This window comes from Oryctolagus cuniculus, chromosome 13, assembly GCF_964237555.1.
Source record: "Oryctolagus cuniculus chromosome 13, mOryCun1.1, whole genome shotgun sequence".
Classification (NCBI taxonomy): domain Eukaryota; kingdom Metazoa; phylum Chordata; class Mammalia; order Lagomorpha; family Leporidae; genus Oryctolagus; species Oryctolagus cuniculus.
Genome location: NC_091444.1, coordinates 54782051 through 54804925, shown reverse-complemented (window position 1 = coordinate 54804925; position 22875 = coordinate 54782051). Strand labels below are relative to the sequence as shown.

General features: G+C 43.2%; 1 protein-coding gene across 4 annotated transcripts in view; it reads left to right on the top strand.

Moving 5' to 3' along the window:
- Window positions 1-22875, top strand: part of B3GALNT2 (beta-1,3-N-acetylgalactosaminyltransferase 2) — a 73624-nt gene that overhangs the window by 2646 nt on the left and 48103 nt on the right. For 3 of the 4 annotated variants that reach the window (XM_017347726.3, XM_002717323.5, XM_051820730.2), the window contains exons 2-3: window positions 12717-12864; window positions 19440-19540. In XM_017347726.3, the coding sequence (XP_017203215.1) occupies window positions 12717-12864; window positions 19440-19540 (249 nt within the window). Of the gene's footprint in view, window positions 1-12716; window positions 12865-19324; window positions 19541-22875 lie in introns of those variants that run through there. The other variant, XM_051820731.2, reaches the window with a different exon arrangement.

Genomic DNA, 22875 nt, shown 5'->3' with positions numbered 1-22875 from the left:
AGTAGTAGTCTTCCCTTGAGTTGCTATTGTAAGGTTTACTTAGATGTTCTTTTTCTCTTCTGCCTTTGTCTTCAGTTCCATTAAGCCATAGCAGTGTTTTTTGAAAGGGAGATTTACCTCCCGTGAATATTAAAAAAGGTCTTCTGGTTGGAGTTCATTCAGCAGATATTGGAGTACTGCAGTAATCAAGATAAAGTTCCTGCCCTCATGCAGTTTGCAATTTAGAAGGGAAGACTGAGCATAAGGAAATAATTAAAGCTGTCACAAAGAGTAGTGATAAGTATGGTGGAGAAAAGTAAAAGAATAGAAGAGGATAGAGAACGATTGGTGGCTGTCAGGTTGGGGCAGGCTAAGCAGGGACTGAAAGGAAAGGGGTGAGTCCCGTTAGTACCAGGATCAGCAACTTTCCAAATGCAGTGGCTACGTTGAACAGCTGGAACCAGTCAGGAACAACTGGTGAAGAGGAAGCAAGTCTCCTTTTGTGAAATCCCACACACCTTTGGGTGCGAAGACAGGAAAATGGTGGGAAAGGTAGCCGTTGGTCTGGGGAATATGAATATAGAATTTCATTACAACATACTGGTTTGGGGCAGTGCCTCAGCAAGCGTCTTTGATGGTTAATGTAGAAAAATGATGTGAGCAGGGAGGCGTTTGGCATAGTGGTGAAGACACTGCTTGGTACACCTTATTCCAAGTTGGAGTGCCTACACTGAGAGTCCCTTCTCTACTCTGCTGGCTTCCAACTAACATGCACCCTGGAAGGTAGCAGGTGATGGCTCGAGTGGTTGGGTCCTTGCCACCCATGTGGAGACGTGGATTGAGTCTTGCCCAGCGCCTGCTGTTACAGGTGTTTGGGAGTCAACCAGTGGATGGGAAATCTCTGCCCGCCTGCCTTTCAATTATTAATGAAAATGTTTTAAGAAGAAAAGAAAACTGATGTGAAAAAAGAGGATTTCTTTCTAGGATATTTGGAAACAAGGAAACCAAGAGAAAGGAAGAGAACATATCCACTCAAAAATACCTGAATGTCAGGTGTTATGCTTGCAAGGGACTCGCTGTCTGTTGGATGGAAATAGATCTAGGGCAAGTAGGAGGTCAAAGACAAATTGAGCTTGCTTTGCAATTTTGCCCAGGGCTGATTCTTCCAAATTTATCCTTGTATGCTAATTGTGTCTCTGCTTCAGTTTCCTTATTTATAAAATGATGATCTCATAGGATAATTGTGAGGATTCAATTAATAACACACCCAGAACAGTATCTGACCCATAGTAAACACTGCATGACTATTAGGGAGGAATGGTGTTGTGATGGTAGCGGATGCCAATGCTTGATGTGATTCTGGAGGTATCTTCAAGATCGACAAGAGCACACCGTGGTTGTGTGCGTCGTGACTGTCCTCTTCCTTGTCAGTAGATCTGCAGTGGGCGTGCACGTTTTCCTCATTTTCAAGATTTCTGCCTGTTTGGGTTTGATGTCATCTCAGAGCATGCACATGAAAGTGGAGTTTTGGTCTGATTTTTAACACAGTCTGGGCATGTTTTTGAACAATTAGTTTTGAAGTCAGCCTCCCTTGCACTTTAATGTACTTTGGAATATCCACTCTCATCAGCACTTCACAGGTTGCCAGACTCTCGGATTATATCACATAAGTCTTCAAGCACAGAAGGCGCCGTGCCCCTGGGGAGCTCGCTTGGGCTTGTGAACTGTCCCTGACATGTTGAAGACTTGGTTTACTGCTGTGTCTAGGCCGTCTAGAATGGTGGCTATAGGAGATGGTCAGAAGCTGGAATGAATGAATCAGGAGCATATGAATGAATTGTTCACCTATTAAACATTTGCTTACGTGCCTTGATGGCCATGTTTACATTTTTTTCTTATAAAAGTAAAAAAAGTTCTTTGTAGAAACATTTGAAATTAAAAAAAATCCATCTAAAGCACATTCATATAATGTTTTGAGGAAATTAATGTTCTTAAAATGTGATTGATGTACAGTAAATGCATGTCATTGTCAGCTTGGTGTGTTTTCACGCACCCAGCTAATCAGCACCCAGATTGAAGAGAAAGCTGCCGGTGCCCAGAAGCTCCCTCACGCTCCCTTTTCTCACTGCCAGGGGTGGTAACCGTCCTGCTCTCCAACAGAGGCTTGCCTTTTGTACTTCATACAAAGGGAACCAGACAGTGTGTGCATCATCCTTATAGCCTGTTTCTCCGACTTAATTTGGTGTAGAGTAATATTTAATGATGTGCTTCCAACATCATTTTAATGGCTGCATAGTTGTCTATCATGTAAATGCACCATAAGTTATTTAACTGGTGTAATTGTCTTGTGCATTGATGTAGCCTACAATTTTTCAGTGTTAATACGGAACACTGTGGTAAGTAGAGGGCCTTAAGTTCATCACGGATTATTTCTTTAAAGTAGGTCCTCAGATACTGACTTGTTGGAAAAAGATACCATTCTAGGGTATTTGATGTATATTGACAAATTGCAGAAGATTGTACCACATTACGTTTCTGCCAGCAATGAAGCTGTTTTTGAAATCACTATCAACATTTCCTTAATGTACCTATCATTTGGTTATTATCTTTTTTAAAAAAGATTTATTTATTTATTTATTTGAAAGGCAGAGTTACAGAGAGGCAAAGGCAGAACAAGCGAGAGAGGTCTTCCACCCACTGGTTCACTCCCCAACTGGCTGCAACAACCAGAGCTGAGTCGATCCAAAGCCAGGAGCCAGGAGTCGCCTCTGGATCTCCCACTCGGGTGCAGGGGCCCAAGGACTTAGGCCATTTTCTACTGCTTTCTCAGGCCATAGCAGAGAGCTGGATCAGAAGTGGAGCAGCCAGAACTCAAACCGGTGCCCAGTTGGAATGCCAGCACTGCAGGCAGCAGCTTTACCCGCTACGCCACAGTGCCTGCCCGGTTATTATCACTTAAAGAGACATTTGTCAGTTTGAATGTAGGAGAAAATTGATACCTTACTGCTAATATAGATTTGATTCCTAGTGAAGTTGAACATTTTTGCGTAGTTTTGTTGACTGTATACATACATATGTATATATATACACACACATATCTTTCTTTTGTGAACTGCTTTGTCCTTTTGTCTCATGTTTGCTTTTTTTTTTTTTAGCCCCTTCCTTTTTCCTGTTTCCAGACACCAGCATCAAACTAGGTACCTTACCCTTACAAAGGGTAAGGGAAGTATAGACCCAAATTGTTAAGGGGGTCTAGAAACTTCCACAGGCATTTATTAAGGATCCACTTTGGGTTTTATACTGTGTAACATAGACGTCGGGCATCTACTGGGCCGATTTATATTGACGGTTTGTGGTAGAAGAATGTTTTCTCTGCAGTCTGACCTTAGTATGTCTGGAAGTATTATTTCTCTGAAAAGCCTTGTACCTCTCTGCGAGAAAAAGAGAAATGCATAGAAAGAGAAGCAGAACAGAAGCCGCTTAGACCTGGATTAGAAGCAGGGAAGACTGACAGTGGCAGAGGTGGAAGAAGATCAAAAAGTAGTTTACATCTGTAATCCAAGGGATTTTCACATGCCACATGGTTCTCTTTGTATTTATTTGCTTACTTATTTTTAGAAGAATCTTATTTGGCAGTAAGATGGCGAAATTGGGGAGAAACCAGTTAAGATACTCTTGTGCTAGTCCAGATGAATGCTAACAGTCTGAACTGAAGCAGTAGCTAAAATTAATGGTGGAGAAGGGATCGATTTGAGAAATTTTCATGGAGATTTTGAATCATCAAGAAAAGGGTAAATTGTGTACCATGCAGTCTATTTCTAAATGATTTCATTATTCATCAAAAAGATAAATATTTGGCATTAAGAAGGATGTTTCAGTGTTTTTGAAAATTTGTTCAGCAACTTTATTTTCATTTTAAAGTTTTATTTATTTGAGAGGCAAACAGAGAGTGTTCCCACCAGCTGATTCACTGCCCAGGTTCCTTGCAACAGCTGGGGCCAGGTGGGGGTGAAGCCAGGATCACCGTCCAGGGCTCCTGTGTAGGTGGCAGGAACCCAATCACTTGAGCATCACCGCTGCCTCCTGGAATCTACACTGACCAGAACCTCGTGTCGGGAGCTGGAGCTTGGAATTGAACCCAGGCACTCTGACGTGGGACAAGGGGGTCTTCGTCACTAGGCTAATAGCCCAACCCTCCTACCTTGGTTTCTGATGATAAATAAATGCGGCGTTTAGGGTAAATGTAATTTTTGTCTTTTTGTAGCTTTTAATCTATTTCTTTTTAAAATTTATTTGAAAAGCAGAGTGACAGAGAGATGAAGAGAGATCTTTTATCTGCTGGTTCACTCCCAAAAGGGCTGCAACAGCCAGGTCTGGGCCAAGCCAAAGGAACTCCATCGGGGTCTCCAACTTGGGTGATGGGGCTGCCTTCCTAGGCACATTGGCAGGAAGCTGAATCAGAACTGTGAGTGCCAGGACTCCAGGCACCCTATATGTGGGCACCACAAGCTGCAGCTTAATTGTTTGTGCCACAGGGCCGGCCCCAGCTTTTAATCTTTTGAGAAGGCATTTTGAAGATGTAATAGAGTATCTAAACGAATGGGACCAGTGTGATGGTGCAGCAGGTTAAGCTGCCACCTGTAATGCTGGCATCCCACGTGAGCGCCTCTTCAAGTCCTGGCTGCTCCACTTCTGATCTGGCTCCCTGCTGATGCATCTGGAAGGACAGTAGAAGAGTGCTCAGGCCCCTGCCACTCATGTCGGGAACCTGGATGGAGTTTCAAGCTCCTGGCTGCGGCCTGGCTATTGTGGCGCTTTGGGAAGTGAATCAATGAGTCTCTCACTCTGTCTCTTTAACTCTACCTTTGAGATAAATAAATCTTTTAGAAGGGGAGAGGGGCTTCTGTATCTGTTTTCTCTGATTAAGAAACGGAGGCTAAAGGTTTTAATAACTTCCTCCTGAGGAGCATGCTGATGCGGAACCATGTTGGAAATGCTGCTGACTGTATTCGCCTCTCTCCTGTCACTGGAATGCACCTATTTCTGTGTTAAAAAATTAGGGAGGGACATGTCATTATCAGTTTTATGTTAGTATCTAAATTCTCCAAAGTCAGGCTCATTTAGAGTTTCAGCAATAGATACAGCTTTCATTAGTTATGTGTCTGAGAAAAAATGTTGCTGGGCCATGAATTCAAACAAAATGAGTGAGCTGACCATCATCAGTGATCCGCTTATCACTAATTGACCACTTGACCTGCTGTTAGTGATAAAGAGATCAGATAAGCTACATTAGTCAGATAAGCTACATTAAGCTGTATAGCTATAGCGTAGAACAGTGATGAAGACTGGAGTTAATTTGCCTGGGATTAGATCTCAGCCCAGCCATTTACTAGCTCTTCAGCTTAGGACAAGTTATGAATTCCGTGTGCCTGTTTCATTTGTTCGATAAATAGCTCCTTCACAGGGCTTTGAGCCTTGTTATACTGTATATGTAATACTTAGCACACATTAAGTGTTCAATAAATATGTATTAAGCTTAACCATGAAAATTTAGATTTACATTAAAGATTAATTCAACTTGTAAAAGAACTCATTTTGGTACAAGACTCACAGTTGGATGAAATAACATAACTCTATACAACTTCGAATTAAAATATATCTATGAGGCCGGCACCGCGGCTCACTAGGCTAATCCTCCGCCTTGCGGCACCGGCACACCGGGTTCTAGTCCTGGTCGGTGTGCCGGATTCTGTCCCGGTTGCCCCTCTTCCAGGCCAGCTCTCTGCTGTGGCCAGGGAGTGCAGTGGAGGATGACCCAAGTGCTTGAGCCCTGCATCCCATGGGAGACCAGGATAAGTACCTGGCTCCTGGCTCCTGCCATTGGATCAGTGCGGTGTGCCAGCTGCAGCGCTCCGGCCATGGCGGCCATTGGAGGGTGAACCAACGGCAAAGGAAGACCTTTCTCTCTGTCTGTCTCTCTCACTGTCCACTCTGCCTGTCAAAAAAAAAATATATATATGATAGAAAATAAGATATCTATGCAAAAATTCCTGTGTTCCTGTTGTTATAAAGTAATCTTTTAAAATTATCCTAGTGTAAGACTCTGTTCCCTGATTTTGTTAATTTTAATTGGTCCTTTGAAAACATAGCAACCTGTTTTTGTTATGTATTAGACTGACTACCTAGATTCTGTGTCATATAAAAACATTGCAGCTAATGTAGTAAAGATCTCTGGCCTTCAATAATTTATTTTTGGAGATATTTTGGATCATTTCCTACTACTAAAGAAAGATGAAATGGATTTCTCATCAGAGCCATATATAATTATGTAGCTCTCAAGCCTTAAAAATGGTGATGAGAAACAAGGACAAACTATCTTTCTGTTTTCTTTCTAAGGACAAGTTTTAGAAATTGAAATGTAATCCTACCCATTGGAGCTTATGGCAGTAAAAAATTGAGCCATTCACATGACTTGTTACTTGATTTTTTTGTTTTGTTGCTAAGAATGTTGCTTCTCTTCCTTCATTCTTTAGAATATTTAGTAGGTAATACAAGGTTTGCAGGCCGTAGAGTTTTTGACATAAATAAAGTCCTGATACTTCCCAGTAAAGAGGTCCTACAGCTTCATCCTCTAAGCTTAGTAATGAACACTAATGTAGGACCTCATCTTTCATACCACGTTTTTTTGTAATTGTTAATTACTAATTTGTAATTGTTAATTTGGCCTGATACCAAACTAGAATCTTTATTCACATGATCTCATTTAATGTTTACAAGAGCTTTGTGAGAAGTATTATCACTTATTTTGTAGTTGCCAAGATTCTGTGGGCTAATGGACTGTTACTACCTACAATTCTATTTATGTCACATTACCTTTTTTTTTTTTTTTTTTAAACAGGCAGAGTGGACAGTGAGAGAGAGAGACAGAGAGAAAGGTCTTCCTTTGCCGTTGGTTCACCCTCCAATGGCCACCACAGCGTGCTGTGGCCGGCGTACCGCACTGATCCGAAGGCAGGAGCCAGGTGCTTATCCTGGTCTCCCATGGGGTGCAGGGCCCAAGTACTTGGGCCATCCTCCACTGCACTCCCTGGCCACAGCAGAGAGCTGGCCTGGAAGAGGGGCAACCGGGACAGAATCCGGCGCCCCGACCGGGACTAGAACCCGGTGTGCCGGTGACACTAGGCAGAGGATTAGCCTATTGAGCCGCGGCGCCGGCCACATTACCTTTTGAAACTGATTATTATCATGAATGTCTTATTTTGAAGAACTTACATAGTTATGTGAGCACAAATACATACAAATGCATGGAAGACTAAAAGACTACACCAAAATGTAATAGTGGTTATATCTGGATGATGGGTTTATGAGTGTTTAATTAAAAAAAATTTATTTGAGAGCAGAGCATCCTCTGCTAGTCCACTCCCCAAATGCCCACAACAGCTAAAGCTGGGTCAGGCCAAAGCCAGGAGCTGGAAACTAAATTTAGGTCTCCCAAACAGGTGGCAGGAAACCAAACACTTGAGCCATCACCTGTTGCCTCCCAGGTTACAAGTTGGCAGGAAGCTGGAATTGGGAATACAGCTGGGGCAGAAACCCAGATATTCCCATATGGAGATATGGGTGTCCTAACTAGTGGCTTTAAAATTTTTATTTATTAGAGCAAGCTCTCATTTGTTGGTTTACTGCCCAAATACCCTCAATAGCTGGGGCTGTGCCAGGCCAACGCTGAGAGCTGGAAACTCAATCCAGGTCTCCTTCCTGGGTGGCAGGGATCAAACTACTTCAACCATTGTCATTGCCTCCCAGGGTCTGCATAAGCAGGAAGCTAGAATTGGGAGCAGAGCCAGGATTTGAACCTAGGCAATCTGACATGGTATGCCAGTGGTCTCAACCAATGTCTTAACTGCCAGACCAAAGGCCAGTGTTGTGGTATAGTGGGTGAAGCTGCTGCCTGCAATGCTAGGAACTCATATGGGTGCTGGTTTGTGTCCTGGCTGCTCCACTTCAATCTAGCTACCTGCTAATGGCCTGGAAAAAGCAGTGGAAGATGGCTCAAATGTTTGGGCCTCTGTGCCTACATGGAAGAGCTGGAAAAAGCTTCTGGCTCCTGGCTTCAGCCTGGCCCCAGCCCTGGCAGTTGTGGCCATCTGGGAAATAGACCAGGGGGTGAAAGAGCACACGCTTGCTCACTTTCTCTCTCTCCCACTCTCTGTAACTCTGACATTCAAATAAATAAATCTTTAAAATAATAATTAAAATAACCTGCTGGCAAAATGCTAAACCTTACTCATAACTGGCATCTTATTTGCTAGATCAAATACATCCTCTGGGTTTATGGGTGATGAAACCTTTTATTTAAGGTATACAGATTTCATGCATTTCATATATACAAAGTTAGGAACATAGTTTTGGGGAGCAACTGGGAGCAACTCGGACTAGACTAAGTTACTGGAATTAAGACTTATTCTATGCATCTGCTCTCCCACAATATGGCCCTGGGAGAGGGGGAAACAGCTTCTACACAGCTGCCTCCAGTTCAGCCAATAAACAGCAGGACCTGCTCCTGATTGGAGGAGAGCAGCATACTCAGCATGTGGGTAGCAGAGTTGGGATTGGTGGAAGAGGACTATAAAGGAGGAGAGAGACAACATGCACCAGGAACATCTATCTGAACGAACACCAGTGCAGCCCCCGAGAGAGCCGGCCGGCGGTGTGCCGCTCCCCCGCGGAAGTGGGGAAAGTGGCTAGGGGGAACCGCCCTTCCACGGAGGTGGAAGGGACGGTAGCCAACCCGGGAAGAACCAGCAGTAAACCCGGGGAGGGCCGAGCAGACGAAAGAACAACACAGGGTCCTGTGTCATTCCTCCACGAAGACGGGGAGCGACATAATGGTGCCGTGACTCGGATATGAAGCCTAGGCAGGGTTTAGTGTTGTTCCTCCGTGAAGAGGGGGAGTGACATAATGGTGCCGTGACTCGGATAGGAAACCTAGGAGGGAAGGAGTGGGAAAATACCGGAGAGAGAGACTAGCAAAGAGCCTAGGGAAAAGCTGGATGGAAAAGGTGCCGGAAGAAGCTATTGAAAGCCTAGGCACAGACTCGGATACGGACTGTGGGGAGAAGCCAGGAGAAATGAGAGGGGAATATTGTTGGAAGAAAAGTTAGGAAACATACCGGGTAGAGAAAAATATGTTAGGGAAGATGAAGCCGTGGGGATAAGAGAAACAGAAGTTTAGAAGTAAAATGAGAGAAATAGGAATGCTGGCAGATAGAAGTAAAATAGGAGAGAGAGGAATGCCCGGAGATAGAGAAATAAAGAAAAATAAGGCCTCCCCACAACACAGCAATGAGAGAGCTTGGATTTGGTCTGCCTGATTAGTAAGACGATAAGCACCTGTGGGCGGCTGCAGGTCACCAAAGACAGGCACGTTATCAACACCAATAAGTCTCCCCACAATACGGCAATGAGAAGGCTTGGATTCGGTTTGCCTGATTGGTAGGGCTTGTAAGCACCTGCAGGAAGTTCTAGCAGAGCAGAGCATGCGCTGCAGGGCACCGAACTCAGGCACTTATCGGCGCCTAAAAACCTCCTCACAACATGGCGAAGAGAGGACCCGGATTCGGTTTGCCTGATTGATAGGACTTGTAAGCACCTGTGGGCAACTCTAGCAAGCAGAGCAGAGTGTGTGCCGTGGGGCACCGAAGACAGGCGCGTATCAACGCCAAAAATAAAAAGAAAGGGGGATCTGTGGGGAGCAACTGGGAGCAACTCGGACTAGACTAAGTTACTGGAATTAAGACTTATTCTATGCATCTGCTCTCCCACAATATGGCGCTGGGAGAAGGGGAAACAGCTTCTACACAGCTGCCTCCAGTTCAACCAATAAACAGCAGGACCTGCTCCTGATTGGAGGAGAGCAGTGTACTCAGCATGTGGGTAGCAGAGTTGGGATTGGTGGAAGAGGACTATAAAGGAGGAGAGAGACAACATGCACCAAGAACATCTATCTGAAGGAACACCTGTGCAGCCCCCGAGAGAGCCGGCCGGCGGTGTGCTGCTCCCCCACGGAAGTGGGGAAAGTGGCAGGGGGAACCGCCCTTCCACGGAGGTGGAAGGGACGGTAGCCAACCTGGGAAGAACCAGCAGTAAACCCGGGGAGGGCCGAGCAGACGAAAGAACAGCGCAGGGTCCTGTGTCGTTCCTCCACGAAGACGGGGAGCGACAATAGTGATTCTTCCCACCCTCCTGCCTGCAGTCCCACCCTTCTTCCTCCTCCCTCTTCTATCATTTTTTACCAAGATCTATTTTCAATTAACTTTATACACATAAGATTAATCCTACACTAAGTAAAGAGTTAACAAATAGTATGAAAAAAATTTCAACAATGGAGACAAGGGCTGTTCAAAATCATGGCATCTCAGTGTCAATTTTACTTCTATAGATTACTTTTTAGCTCTATTAGTTACCACAGATAGGAAAAACATATTTGTCTTTTTGGGACTGGCTTATTTCACTAAGTATAATGGTTTCCAGTTGCATCCATTTTGTGCAAACGACAAGATTGCATTTTTTAAACTGCTGTGTAATGTTCCATGGGTCCATATCCCATAATTTCTTTATCCAGTATTCAGTTAATGGACATCTGGGTTGATTCCATATCTTAAATATTGTTAATTGTGCTGCAGTAAACATGGGGCTACAGATAACTCTTTCATCTACTGATTTCATTTTCTCTGGGTAAATTCCCAGGAGTGGGATGGCTGGGTCATATGGTAGGTCTGTATTCAGATTTCTGAGGTATCTCCATATTATCTTCTACAGTGGTTATATCAGTTTACATTTCCCCCACATCCATGGCAGCATTTGTTGATTTCTGTATGAAAGCCATTCTAACTGGGATGAGGTGAAACCTCACTGTGGTTTTGATTTGCATTTCCCTGATGGCTGGTGATCCTGAGCATTTTTTCATGTGTCTGTTGGCCATTTGAATTTCCTCTTTTGAAAAATGCCTGTTAAAGTTCTTTTCCCATTTCTTAACTGGGTTCTTTGTTTTGTGGTTGTTGAGTTTCTTGAGCTCTTACAGATTCTGGATATTAATCTTTTATCAGTTGCATAGTTTGCTGATATTTTCTCCCATTCTGTCAGTTGCCTGTTCACTTTGCTGAGTGTTTCTTTTGCAGTACAGAATCTTCTCAGCTCAATGTAATCCCATTTGTCAATTTTGGCTTTGATTGCCTGTGTCTCTGGTGTCTTTTCCAAAAAGTCTTTGCCTATGCCATTGTCTTGTAGGGTTCCTCAATGTTCTCTAATAATTTGATGGTATCAGGTTGTAGATTTAGGTATTTGATCCATTTTGAGTTGATTTTTGTATAACATGTGAAATAGGGGTCTTGCTTCATACTTCCGTATGTGGAGATCCAGTTTTCCCAGAACTATTTGTTGAAGAGACTTCTTGTTCCAGGCAGGGATTGATTTTAGCTCCTTTGTCAAAGTTGGATATAGAGGCATGGGTTGATTTCTGGAGTTTCTATTCTGTTCCATTGGTCTACTCATCTATTTTTTGCCAGTACTAGGTTGTTTTGATTATAACTGCCCTATATATGTCTTGAAATCTGGTATTGTGATGCCTTTTTGTTGTATAAAATTGCTTTAGCTATTTGGAATCTCCTGTGTTTCCATATGAATTTTAGTATATTTTTTCCTAGATTTGAGAAGAATGTCCTTGGTATTTTGATTGGAATCAAATTGTATATTGCTTTCAGTAGTATGGACATTTTGATGCTATGGATTCTTCTAGTTCATGAACATGGAAGGTTTTTCCATTTTTTTGGTATCTTTATCTTCTGTTTCTTTAATGTTTTGTAATTGTCATTATAGAGATCTTTGAAGTCCTTGGTTAAATTTATTCCAAGGTATTTAATTTTTTTTTTGTAGCTATTGTGAGTGAAATTGATCTTAGAAGTTCTTTCTCAAGACTAGCTCTGTGGTACAGTGGGTTAAAGCCCTGACCTGAAGCGCCAGCATCCCATATAGGCAGTGGTTCGAGTCCTGGCTGCTCTTCTTCCAATCCAGCTCTCTGCTATGGCCTAGGAAGGTAGAAGAAGAGTCCTTGGGCACTTGTGTGGGAGACCCGGAAGAAGCTCCTGGCTTTGGATTGGTGCAACTTCAGCCATTGCAGCCATTTGGAGAGTGAACCAGCAGATAGAAGACCTCTCTCTTTCTCTCTCTTTGGCTCTACCTCTCTCTGTGACTCTTTCAAATAAATAAAATAAATCATAAAAAAATAGTTCTTTTTCAGCTGTAGCATTGTCTGTATATACAAAGGCTGTTGAATTTTGTGCTTTAATTTTATATCCTGCCCCTTTACCAAACTCGTTTATGAATTCCAATAGTCTCTTAGTAGAGTCTTTTAGATCCCCTATATATAAAATCATGTCATCTGCAAATTGGGATAGTTTGACTTCCTCCTTCCCAATTTGTATCCCTTTGATTTTTTTGTTGTTGTTGTTGTTGTTTCCTAATGACTCTGACTAAAACTTCCAGGACTATGTGAATAGAATGGTGAGAGTGGACATCCTTGTCTGGTTCTGGATCTCAGTGGGAATGCTTCCAACTTTTAAAATTTTTTCTTTGTGTTTTCTGTAAACCTAAGCCTATTATAACAAACTTTCTTTTATGTTACATATTGAGGTTACTGAGGTGTGACCTATTTCTAATTTATTTTTGCTTATTTCTAGATCAATCAGCTTTATTACCTCAGTGGACATCTAGTCACTATGATGTGGTAGTTGGAGTGTTATCTGCTCGCAATAACCATGAACTTCGAAATGTGATAAGAAGCACCTGGCTGAAGCATGTGCTGCAGCATCCAACATTAAGTCAACGGTATGTTTTCTGAGTTATTCCTATGTCTGGTTTGCTGAAACAAGAACCTTTTTTTTTTTTAAAAAAAAAGATTGATTTATTTATTTGAAAAGTAGTGTTAGAGAAAGTAGTTAAAAGTAGTTACACAGAGAGATTTTCCAACCGCTGGTTCACTCCCCAAACAGCTGCAGCAGCCAGGGCTGTGCCAGGCCGAAGCCAGGAGCCAGGAGCTTCTTCCAGGTTTTCCACATGAGTGCAGGGACCCAGGGACTTGAATCATCTTCCACTGCTTTCCCAAGCACATTGGCAGGGAGCTGGATTGTAAGTGGAGCATCTGGGACTCAAACCGGTGCCCACATAGGATGCCAGCACTGCAGGCTGCGGTTAACCCTCTGTGCCACAGCACCAGCCCTAAAAACTTTATTTTGAATAATCAGAAATGTAAATCAGGTAAGTGGTCTCTTCCTGGGAGATGTAGCTATTTAATTTTTGCTTTTTTTTTTCTGTAGAATTGAGCCCCAAAAGTAAATTTAGCCAAAAATTTAAACTAAGAGATGGTGGCCCCATTGGAGAACAGTGAGCTTACCAGTTAGCATACCTAGTGTTTATGGATAATTGAATGTGGGGTTTTTTAGTTTGCTTTAAGATAGCAATTCTTTATTATTTTTTAAAGATTTGTTTATTTATTTGAGAGGCAGAGGCACAGAGAGAGAGAGAGAGGAAGGGAGAGGTCTTCCATTACTCTCCAAATGGCCACAACAGCCGAAGCTGGGCCAATCCAGAGTCAGGAGCCTGGAGCTTTTTCCAGGTCTCCCATGCAGGTGCAGGTGCAGGGGCCCAAGCACTTGGGCCACCTTCTACTGCTTTCCCAGACCATAGCAGAGAGCTGGGTCAGAAGTGGAGCAGCCAAGACTCAAACTAGTGCCCATATGGGATGCCGGCACCACAGGCGATGCCTTACCCATTACTCCAAAGCATCAGCCTCTAGAATAGCAATTCTTAAGAGGTTGTGTTCCCAAAGAGTTCACTGCTTAGACACACATTTGTAACTGCAATGTGCTTTTCACTAACTTTCTCAGAAACTTACCTTTTTTTTTTTTTTTTTCCAGTTTTACCATGCTTTTCACAGAGCTTGGTTTTTTATGTGTTCTGTGGTGTCTTCTGCTGGTGTGATCTGCATTGTGTGTGATATGCCATGCTCTTCTCCCTGACTGCCCTTCCAGAACAGCTTCAGTAGCCCCTGTCCTGCTGACGTTAAATGGCTCAGTTGTTGGTTAGGATCGCAAGGCCTGACGTTCCCAGAGAGACCAGCCTCTGGGGATTTGGTGGTGAGGGATTGGGGAAGAGCAGCATGGGAAGTTGGACTTGCGGTTACAGGAAGACCCTTAGGTGATAAGTAGAGAAAGTAGTGTTGGGGCTTTATCACACTGGCATTTTTGTGACTGAGTTGCTATATAAATGAACTGCAGTTGTAAATTTTCTTCTCACCAGTAGTAAACATTTATAGATTTTTCTCTCTTATTTCTTTAGTTCATGATCGCAATGATAATAGAAGCTAGTATTAAGCAATTGAAAGCCTTTGTCACTACTATCAGAACTACCTCCAAAATCACACTTCTTTCTTTCTCAGAAAGTGACTCCTCTCTTTGCCTGTTGCTGGGACCAAAAACCCCAGTGCTACATCAGGACGTCTTCCTGATGCCACCTGTAGGTCTTGCCCAGAACTGGACTTCCTCTTTCTACCTTTGCTACACAGTCCTGATGTAGGCCACCATCATCTCTCACCTGCATTTTTGCTGAAGCACCGTTATCTGACCTTCCTGCTTCTACCTTTGGACCCCGCCCCTGCACTGCCTCCAGTGTTCTATTTAGAAGAGCAGCCAAGGTGATCCTTTTGAAATTAGTCAAATTATGTTAATTAGCTTTTTTTTTTTTGACAAGCAGAGTTAGACAGTGAGAGAGAGAGACAGAAAGGTCTTCCTTCCATTGGTTCACCCCCCCAAATGGCTGCCACGGCTGGCGCTGCGCCAATCCGAAGCCAGGAGCCAGGTGCTTCCTCCTGGTCTCCCATGCAGGTGTGGGGCCCAAGCATGGGCCATCCTCCACTGCCCTCCCGGGCCACAGCAGAGAGAGGGACTGGAAGAGGAACAACTGGGACAGAATCCAGCGCTCCAACTGGGACTAGAACCCGGAATACTGGTGCCGCAGGCGGTGGATTAACCTAGTGAGCCAGGGCACCAGCCTGTTAATTAGCTTTTCATACTTCTCCATTGACTTGCCTTTCTTTGTTGGCGTGAAATCCCACGTCTCTTCTGGTCTTTGACCTTGTCCTTGTCTACTTCCCCTATACTGGCTACCTCGCTGTGCTTCAGTGCACTGTCCGTGCGCCTCCTCAGGGCCTTTGCTCCTGCTGTTCCGCCTGCCTGTGCCATCTTCCACCAAGTGTTCCAGGGCTCGCTTCCTTTCAGTCTCTGCTGTGATGTCACGCTAACGGAAAACCCCCTGTTAAATCCTTTTCTGTGTCTGTCGTCTCTGACTTGGCTTGATTTTTCTTTATAACTCCACCAACTGGCATGTTTGTTATGTTTAGCTGTATGTTTATAAATTGTTTGTCTTTCCCCATGAGAAAGTAGGATTCACAAGCAATGGGGCTTTCAGCTTTTTGGATGTATGAGAGGTCCTCAGGAGGGCGGTGGAAAGTGCCTATTATAAAAAAAACTGCATGGATTTCTCTTCGTTTAAAACTCACCTTTTTATTTCATTTTCTGTGAACTTTTAAAATATTCCCAGTACCTAGAGGCTAGCTTCACGCAGAGTAAGGCAATTGACTCAGAATTAAAATTAACGAGGAAAATTCACATTGAGGCATTCACCAGTAATTTATTTGCCATCATAGCAGTCTTGTGTTAATTTAAATTTAGTAAGTGTGGTGGTTTCTTTTATAAAAATGATGGACTATGTATAAAAACAGATAAAACCAAAAATGAGTTGCTGGAGCAGAGTAATATTCAGGATTGAAGTAAGAAGAAAAACAAACTTGGTACATATATTTGATAATGTAGTTGGCAAATTTATTTCTGTTTATACTTTTATTCCAAATGCTGGTTTATTTTATAAAAGATATGCTGCTTTTTTTGGCCACTATCAGAAGAAAGCACATTTCTGTGGTTCTGGCACACTCTCAAGTCTTACACTGCTCTGAGGAGCCAAACTCAACATATATTTCAAAGAAACTTATTTAATTCTAAGCCTTTGCAATAAAACCATAATTTGTCAGTTTAACATATTCATTAAGTATCCGCTGCAGATAGGTAGTGTAATATGTGTGGCAGAATACAAAGATAGATAGGTACACCCTGAGTGTTTAAGGGGGCTTGAAGTTTAGTAGGAGGAAATGGATGTGATAGTGTAAGAAGATGTACAGATACAAAATAGCATGGGTGTTTGGGAAACTCCCAGCAGCTGTGTGTACCTAGAGCACAGGGATTACCCTTGTGTAGATAAGTGACAGAGCATGTGCCAGCGAAGATGGAGGGGCAGAGGAGGATTATAGCAGAGGTGGGAACGTCCGGCTCACAGGCCGCTTAAGGACCTCACAGTTATTTTGTCTGTCCCTGCCAAGACAACCACAAGCAGGAATCAAAATTCAGTAAATCTATAGCAGGCTAGTGTTTAAGTTGACAACTTTGTATGCCCCGAAAATGATGTGATAAATATCCAAATGGCTCTTGGCAGAAAAAAAGGTTCCCCACCCGTGAAAGAGAGGGGGCCAGGCATAGGAGAGATGGGCAGTGACCAGACTGTGCAGAAAGTGTGCTGAAAGGCAAGGCCTTTTCGGACCAGGACCCATGAGGGTTGAATGAAAATAGTGACCTCGGCAGTGTGGCGCAGAAGATAAGCCTCCGCCTGTGGTGCCAGCCTCCTGTGTGAGCACCGATTTGAGTCATGGCTGCTCCACTACTGATCCAGGTCCATGCTAATAGCCTGGGAAAGCAACAGAAGATGGCCCAAGTGCTATGGCCCCAGCATCCATGTGGGAGACCTGGAAGAATTTCCTGGATCCTGGCTTTGGGTCATCCCAGCTCCAGCCATTGTGGCCATTTGGGGAATGAACTAGCAGATGAAGACCTACCTCTCTTTGTAACTCTGCCTCTTAAATAAATAAATAAATCTTTAAAAAAAAAAAACTTTAAAAAAAGATAGGGACCTATCAGAGAATTAAGATCATTGAATGTAGAAAGAGAAGGAGTTAGGGTGTCTGCTAGCTTCCTGCCTGCAACACCAGCATCCCTTATAGGTGCCGGTTTGAGACCTGACTGCTCCATTTCTGATCCAGCTCTCTGCTAATGCACCTGGGAAAGTAGCAGAGGATGGCCTAAGTGCTTGGGCCCCTGCACCCATGCAGGAGACCCAGAAGAAGCTCCTGGCTTCAGCCTGGCCCTGCCCTGGCAATTGTGGCCATCTGGGGAGTGAACTAGCAGATGGAAGATCTCTCTTTCTGTCTCTCCCTCTCTCTCTGTAACTCTGCCTTTCAAATAAAATAAGTAAGTAAAAAAATCTTTTAAAAAACAGGTACTAGATAAGAAGAGCATGTTTCACAGGGAAGCAGCTCTGTTGTGGTGATATTGACTTTGAGGACCCATAGGCAGTGGTGTACTGGTAAATGCTTATTTACTGGAAAAAAGTGCCTCTGCATGTACATACATGTTTACTATAACTTTTATTGGTATAAATACATATATCATAATTGACAAGCAACAACGTAAATCTCTTTATTTTAAATTCCTTGTAGCTGGTTGATGATGCTCATAAAATATTTTTTTTTGACAGGCAGAGTGGATAGTGAGAGAGAGACAGAGAGAAAGGTCTTCCTTTTGCCATTGGTTCACCCTCCAATGGCCGCTGCGGCCAGCGCATCGCGCTGATCCGAAGCCAGGAGCCAGATGCTTCTCCTGGTCTCCATGCGGGTGCAGGGCCCTCATGGGTGCACTCATAGGCCATAGCAGAGAGCTGGCTTGGAAGAGGGGCAACCGGGACAGAATCCGGTGCCCCGAGCGGGACTAGAACCCGGTGTGCCGGCGCCGCGAGGTGGAGGATTAGCCTAGTGAGCCGCGGCGCCAGCCCACTCATAAAATATTTTTTTAAATATCTGTAATCAGCATATAGTAGCAATTTTAAAAAGGCATGTAGTTCTGACATATTTCCTTTAAGTTAAAGAGGAAGACTGAAGTGACAACTTATGTATGTTAGAATTTTACTCTTAGTACCTTCCCAAGTGGGGCTTCAGCACAGTCTGGGTCCCAGAGGTGAAGATGCCTAATAGGTGTGTGATTCTTTACTTAGAAGGTGGGTCCCAGAGCTTCTAATTCAGGACTCATTCCCAGTCTAGTTGAAGTCCTGGGAATAAATACGTTGTCCAGAGAGAGGGGGTGAAAAGAATGAGTAGATGAGAAGAGACGCAAGGACAAGGCCATGACAAGTAGCCGTCCTCAGTCCAGCCTTCTCAACCTGGGAAAGAAGAACCAGTGAAGCCGACTGAGCAGGGCCGTGGGAGAAGGGCAGAGAACGTTTTGGGTAGATGGGCAGTGTTGAGCCGTAGGGAAGTCAGGGAGGTGAGTGTGGAAAAGTGCTGACTGCGCAGCAACATCGGCGGTGCGATAGCTCAGTGAAACGTGGGTCCTGCAGCTGAAATTCCTGTTTCATAAAACGTGGGTGGGAAGTGAGAAACTACAGGCTGCAATTGTAGTTCATTCTTACAGACCTCAGTGTAAAGCAGCAAGGATGGTAGGTTAATAGATTCAATGTCTTGGGGCTGGCGCTGTGGTACAGCAGGTTAACGCCCTGGCCTGAAGCGCCAGCATCCCATATGGGTGCTGGTTCGAAACCTGGCTGCTCCACTTCCAGTCCAGCTCTCTGCTATGGCCTGGGAAAGCAGTAGAAGACAGCCAAGTCCTTGGGCCCCTACACCTGCGTGGGAGACCCGGAAGAAGCTCCTGAATCCTGACTTCGGATGGGTGTAGCTCTAGCCAACTGGGGAGTGAACCAGAGGAAGGAAGACCTCTCTCTCTCTGCCCCCCCCCCCCCCCCCGTGTAACTCTGACTTTCAAGTAAATAAATAAATATTAAAAAAAAAAAAAAGAATTCAATGTCAGGACTTCATCAGGTCTATAATGGGAAGGGTTATGGGGTAACCAGTAAAGTGAGGTCTAGGAGAGGAGGGGACATCCTCTTGGGTAGAAAGATTAATCTTGAACAAAAGGAATACCTCCTGAAATAGAAAAAGGTAAAAAAGAGAATTGCAGACTTAGATAGGTTTTCGAGAAGCCTTCACTCCTGTAGTTTGATTTCAAATGGTCCGACCACTGGCTGTAGCCAGGCTGAATATATTTATGCTGGTTTTCACAGTGTTGCAATAAAGGTCTCACGCACGAGTCACTTGGTAGTTAGCAGCTTTAATTTGCTTATTCCCCCTTTTTGCTAGACTAGAAGAATAAAGGTAGAGAATTAATCTTCATAAATGCTTGTGTCTCCGAGTAAAAGCTCTGAAATGGGTGTGAAGATCAGTAACTGATGTTTAACGCCACCGCATCTCTCAGTGTGCTTGTGAAGTTCATAATAGGTGCTCGTGGCTGTGAAGTGCCTGTGGAAGACAGGGAGGATCCTTACTCCTGTAAACTGCTCAACATCAGCAATCCAGGTATGTCAGCTTCTTCCTAAGATTGCCATCTACAAGTTTGATGTTGGCAGAAGATGCTAAGTTTAATAGTACAGAGTCTTTTTTAGTAGACTGAATATCTTTTATTAACATTTATGTATCATCCTTTTTGACAGATTAATCACTCAGGACTTCTGTAGGAATTCTTTGCAGATACAGACTTTTGGGATCCAAGAGAAGTTTTTTGTTTTGTTTTGTTTTGTTTTGTTTTGATTTATGTATTATTTGAAAGGCAGAGTTACTGAGAGAGGAGAAGCAGAGAGGTCTTCTGTCTGCTGGTTCCTTCCCCCAAATAGCCACAACAGCCTGCACTGGGAGAATTTATTTTCCCAATGTGATTCACGTGATTCTGGAAATTCTGAGTTAGGTAATTTTGAATTACTGAATTTTGAACTTTTGGAAAACTGATTTCACTAGTTAATTTGTAATAGTGTTGACACAACTATTTTGAACCAGCTTTCTCTTAGAATTACTCCCTAATTTTACAAAAGAAACAAACATTAAAAAGTTAAAAATAAGGCAGCATTTCATGAGGATGAAGTAAGTTAACATATATTTAGAAGAGTTCTTGGGACATGGTAGTTATTTAATATTTTTTAAATCTTTTTTTAAGATTTATTTATTTATTTGAAAATCAGAGTTACACAGAGAGAGAAAGAGAGAGGTCTTCCATCTGTTGATTCACTCCCCAGTTGGCTGCAATGGCTGGGGCTGCGCTGATATGAAGACAGGGGCCAGGAGCTTCTTCCGCGTCTCCCACGTGGGTACAGGGGCCCAAGGACTTGGGCCATCTTCTCCTGCTTTCCCAGGCCATAGCAGAGAGCCGGATTGGAAGTGGAACAGCCGGGATTCGAACCGGTGCCCACATGGAATGCTGGCACTGCAGGCAGCGGCTTTACTCGCTATGCCAGAGCGCCAGCCCAGATATTTAATATTGTTAAAGAGCCTGCCTTTTTATAAAGTTGGGTTTTAGGGGCTAGCACTGTGGCTTAGTGGTTAAGTCGCCATCTGCAGCTCCAGCATTCTATCTGGGCTCTGGTTCAAGTCCCGGCTTTTCCACTTCAGATCCAGCTCCCTGCTAATGGCCTAGGAAAGCAGCAGAAGATGGCCCAAGCACTTGGGTCCCTGCACTCACGTAGGACACCTGGATGAAGCTCTTGGCTCCCGACTCTGGCCTAGCTCAGTCCTGGCCATTGTGGTCATTTAGGGAGTGAACCAGCAAATGGAAGATCTCTCTGTCTTTCCTTTACTCCGTAACTCTGACTTTTGAAAAAATGAATGAATGAATAAATAAATCTTAAAAAATAAATGAAGTTGGGTTTCAGTCATGTTTTTAAGCAAATTGGGCTATATATTCAAGTTTGCATTGTAAAGCAGGGGCTTCTTACTTAAGGATGTTAATATTGCAAGCTAAATTTTAAGTATAATTATGTTCTGGGCAGAGAGGTCTTTTAGCGTTCACTGAAGTCTTAGGGATCATGAACCTCATAAAATGTGTTACTGATAATGTGTAACCTATAAGAAATTATGGTGCAAAACTAACCAAAAAATCTTTGGGGCCAGTTAAAGCTCCCACCTGCAATGCCAGCATCCCATATGGGTGCCAGTTCATGTCCCAGCTGCTCTACTTCTGATCCAGCTCCCTGCTGATGTGCCTGGGAAAGCAGTGGAAGATGGCCCAAGTGCTTGGGCCCCTGCCACCCATGTGGTAGAACCAAGTAAAGCTCCTGGCTTAAGCCTGGCACAAAACTGGCCATTGCAGCCATGTGGAGAGTGAACCAGCAAATGGAAGATGTCTCTGTCTCTCCCACTCTCTCTCTAACTCTTTCAAGTAAATAAGTCTTTTTAGAAAGTTTAACTTCAATCAAACTTTTGTTATTCATCAACAGAAAAGGAGCAGCACTTTCCATTCATGGAAAATTTTTATATATGCATAGATATTTACATTAAAACTTTAAAAAACATATAAAACCAGATTAAAATTGTACCTAATTTTATCTTTTTGATGATCCAAAAATCCTTTAGTTATTTCAGTGCCTGGAAATCATGATGTACATTAATCATCATGATACTGTGGATGTGAGGGAGGTTTGATCAATAGCATTATAAATGCAGTGGGATTTCCTATATTCAGATAGCTTGAAATTCAAGGTACATGTTATAATTTGATTAACTGATTGCTTTTTAATAAATATGCTTCTACTGTAGATATTTTTATTTACTGAATATCGTGGAGAGAAAAATTTTGTTATTACCCAGTATGTTTGCAGTCTAGACTTGTTTAGCCAGTGCTTTGTGCAGCTCAGGGCAAAGTCTTTATATTCCTTTTTGCCCTGTTGCTCATGTCTATAATTAGATAGGAGCCATCACTTCCCTTAAGTCACATTTGATTAAGCATCTACTAAGTGTAAAATAGCTTCTAGGAACTCTAAGAGGGGGATCCAGGTGATCTGTGAGCATATGGGAAGGAAATAAAGTTTATTTATCTGAAAATAAAAAGTAATCATAATTAATTTTGAACATATAGACTAGCCACATTATATGTGTATGTGTTAGGGGCTGGTGCTGTGGCTCAGTGGGTAAACTCCCTGGCCTGAAGCGCCGGCATCCCATATGGGTGCCGGTTCTAGTCCCGCCTGCTCCTCTTCCGATCCAGCTCTCTGCTGTGGCCTGCCATAGCAGTAGAGGATGGCCCAGGTTCTTGGCCCCTGCACCCGAATGGGTGACCTGGAAGAAGCTCCTGGCTTCAGATCTGTGCAGCTCTGGCCTTTGTGGCCAATGGGGAAGTGAACCAGCGGATGGAAGACCTATTGCTCTCTCTCTGCCTCTCCTTTCTCTGTGTAACACTGACTTTCAAATAAATAAATAAATCTTTAAAAAAAAATGTTCTCTAAAAAAAAATATATGTGTATGTGTTATAAGTAAATATATGGATACACACACACACACACACAGTTTTTTTAAATGAGCAATTGCTTACTGAATGTCTCTGAACTTCCATGTCTTATCTGTAATTTGGAGATAACGCCACCATCGTACAGTGTAGCTGTGAAATGTAAATATGATAGGGAATGGCACGTAGTGGTCAGTGGTGGTCAGAAGTACTCACTGTGTTTATCTTTTATCAGTGTTTTACTTCAAGAACTCTTCAGTGTTATTTTAAGTGATTTCTGTTGCTTTTAAACTGTACTAACTGGCATCTCACAAATATTTTAAATTGCCTAACAAGAAATGCTTGTGAATTTGCAGAGCAAAACCCAATTTAGTGATTATTTATTACTTTTTATCGCCCTTGTTGATCCAGTTGTTCCAAAGAG